Raw genomic sequence first — 1,274 nt, 5'->3', positions numbered from 1 at the left:
GTCATTATTAACTCTGAAGGTCTTCTGATGGTCTTCGTCAAAGACTCGAGCAAATGGGTCCATGGCAATTGCTCCATTTCGGCCCCAATGAAGAAGCGTGATCGGAAAGGTGATACATCTTCGCCTGTCAGTTCTTTCCCTTCGTCTCCAGCGTTGTCCACGAAGAAACGATCACATGACACCGCCATGGCCTCGCCTGAAGAAGAACTCAAGCATAGGTCCACAAGAGAGTACCGCTGTCTGCCGAAACAACCAGAAGTGGAATGTCCTGCTAAACGCCAACGTCACGTCTCCTTCACCTCCCTTCCCGATAACATGTTTTATACCAAACTTCGACGAGCTGAACACCCAATCTCCTTCTTTGACCCACTCAAGAACCAGAAGACACCAGCTTCATCGTCTCGTTCAGTTTCTCAACCCTTCGCTAGTTCTTCAGCTCACGTTGCCTCCTCATCTTGATCAGTATCTCAGCCTTTCGCTAGTACTTCGGGTCATGCTCGCGTTTCAGGCAAACATGCTGGGCCAAGGAAGAACTCTCAAGGTTCAGTTGCTCCCTAGGTCATTGCTTATATGTTAAGTCCTTTTGGACTTCTTTTTCTTGGGTTGTTTTCCTGCTCATTGGGTATTTCCTAAGTCCTTACTTATGTCCATTCATGCATCTGACTGGTTCATTTGTAGCTGTGTTCCTGATTTGCCTTTGTCCATACATCATTGTGTAAGTCCTTTATAATGTTCTTTCATCAATCTGACTTGGTGGTTTTAGGCTGTGTCCCCCTCCTTTTGCCTTTGTCCACCTACACACCTTGCTCTGTCAATTCCCTTTCCTATAGTCCTTTGTAAGTCCTTTATGCCATGCTTTACTTGATCTAACTTTTGGGATTGCAGTAATACACAGGTTTTTGTTGGCTGTTCCTTCACTGTCTTTACCCATGCCTATCCTTCCACTCTTTACTTACACATTAATATCCTTCACTCAGTTTCAACTCCACTCTTTTCTTACATATTAATATCCTTGACTCAGTTTCGATTAAGTCACTTGGTTGACTCTCTATTAACCCACTCGATCACTCGTTTTTCATCATGCTTACATCACAAATTATATTTTGAAGATATATCTTGACTTAGGATATATATTATGCTTGCATAACAAATACTCAAAATATATTTGGAAGATTTATCTTGACTTAGGATATTTTGGAAAGAAATGCATCCTGGGTTGAAATATATCTGGATTCATTTTATAGTTGGAAAATATATCTTGGTAATATATCCTG

At 41.8% G+C, this 1,274-nt stretch overlaps 1 protein-coding gene across 1 annotated transcript in view; it reads left to right on the top strand.

Moving 5' to 3' along the window:
• Positions 1-1,007, top strand: part of LACBIDRAFT_335963 (uncharacterized protein) — a gene marked incomplete at both ends in the record, with an annotated part of 3,263 nt that extends 2,256 nt beyond the window's left edge. The window contains 5 exons of the mRNA XM_001890875.1: positions 44-126; positions 152-558; positions 679-715; positions 764-836; positions 886-1,007. Coding sequence (XP_001890910.1) covers positions 44-126; positions 152-558; positions 679-715; positions 764-836; positions 886-1,007 — 722 coding nt within the window. The remainder of the gene's footprint in view (positions 1-43; positions 127-151; positions 559-678; positions 716-763; positions 837-885) is intronic.
• Positions 1,008-1,274: the final 267 nt, after the last annotated feature.

This window comes from Laccaria bicolor, genomic scaffold (assembly GCF_000143565.1).
Source record: "Laccaria bicolor S238N-H82 LACBIscaffold_209 genomic scaffold, whole genome shotgun sequence".
Lineage (NCBI taxonomy): Eukaryota > Fungi > Basidiomycota > Agaricomycetes > Agaricales > Hydnangiaceae > Laccaria > Laccaria bicolor.
This window is presented reverse-complemented; position numbering and strand designations above follow the sequence as displayed.